Raw genomic sequence first — 1,281 nt, 5'->3', positions numbered from 1 at the left:
GAAGAACTGAACGAATTATGTATTTGAGCATGGACACCAAAACCAAACGACAATCGGTTATGTTCGTGATTCATTAGTCAGTACTGCCGCAAACATTGCGTGTTCACTCAGTTAGAGGTAGACATATCACTGAGAGGACATGGTTGTACGCTTTACCCTGTTAGTATTACATGATTTAACTCTTTTAAGTGAGTGGTTGGCGGGTGCTCTGGTGTGGTTTGCTTCTTCTTTCCTATCAAACATATTATATCACCCTTATCTCCCCTTCTTTTTTGTTTGTTTGCTATTGTCTCGTACCACCTCTAAATCTTCTGGCGCTCACACGACCTTATGCAGTTGCGAGCGCCGTAAAACCTCTATTAAAATTAAACTCTTTTAAGGACAAACCTAGCTCCTCCACTCGCAAATATCTGTCATTCTATTCAAGATAGATATGTCTTTTTTCATGAAAAACAAGGCTAATGAATAAGAATTAAGGTGATACTAGTAACCCAATGTTCCTCAAAATTGACGAGCACTAGATTCCAATGCGTCTTGACCCAAATTCAAACTTATTCTCTAATGGCATTGACTTTCAGTATAATTGAGTGGAATCAACTACATTTGTTCGACTTAAGTATTGCAAATTTACGTTTTTTTGTATCCCTTTAATCAAGATGTTCCACTAAAATCCATACAGAAATGTATTTTTTATTGGACATTAAATATGTTGAGCTTAAAAAACGCCCAGATATAAATAAAAATAGAATGTCAGTTTCTTCGATTTCGTTATTTTGACGAGAGCCTGGTTCTACCACGACCGCACACACACACACACACACACACACACACACACACACACACACACACACACTATTTCACAACGACCTATCTTTCCCAGGGTGTGACGTACCCTGCTTGTCACGGCATCTGGAGACACTGGGCCCCGCCCCTCGAGAGGTCTATGTTGGCGACCATCTCCTTCTGTGGTAAGTACAATATTATGAATACTCCCCACTCCCCCCTCACGGGGTGGTGATACTGACTGAAGTGTCTTTAGGCCATTCCCAAAGGGGTGGGGGGGGGGACATTAACGTCTCCAGTTCTTATGCACAGTAGGATTGTAATTGTTAATGGGATGATCCATTTATGTCATGCTCATAACTGTGCCTGAACTGCAACAGGGAACTGCTTCTTTTTCTTTCCTAATCCTTACTATCGTCATTTTTCCTCTACTTCTTTTGTATGTTTGTCACACTCTTGTGACCCGCCATTTCCGAGGTGCCTTTATAGTCAAAGCAG

General features: G+C 41.0%; 1 protein-coding gene across 1 annotated transcript in view; it reads left to right on the top strand.

Moving 5' to 3' along the window:
• Positions 1-976, top strand: part of LOC101848683 (vesicular glutamate transporter 2-like) — a gene marked incomplete at both ends in the record, with an annotated part of 33,135 nt that extends 32,159 nt beyond the window's left edge. The window contains 1 exon segment of the mRNA NM_001310491.1: positions 881-976. Coding sequence (NP_001297420.1) covers positions 881-976 — 96 coding nt within the window.
• Positions 977-1,281: the final 305 nt, after the last annotated feature.

The sequence above is a fragment of the Aplysia californica genome, unplaced genomic scaffold, assembly GCF_000002075.1.
Source record: "Aplysia californica isolate F4 #8 unplaced genomic scaffold, AplCal3.0 scaffold01404, whole genome shotgun sequence".
NCBI lineage: Eukaryota > Metazoa > Mollusca > Gastropoda > Aplysiida > Aplysiidae > Aplysia > Aplysia californica.
This window is presented reverse-complemented; position numbering and strand designations above follow the sequence as displayed.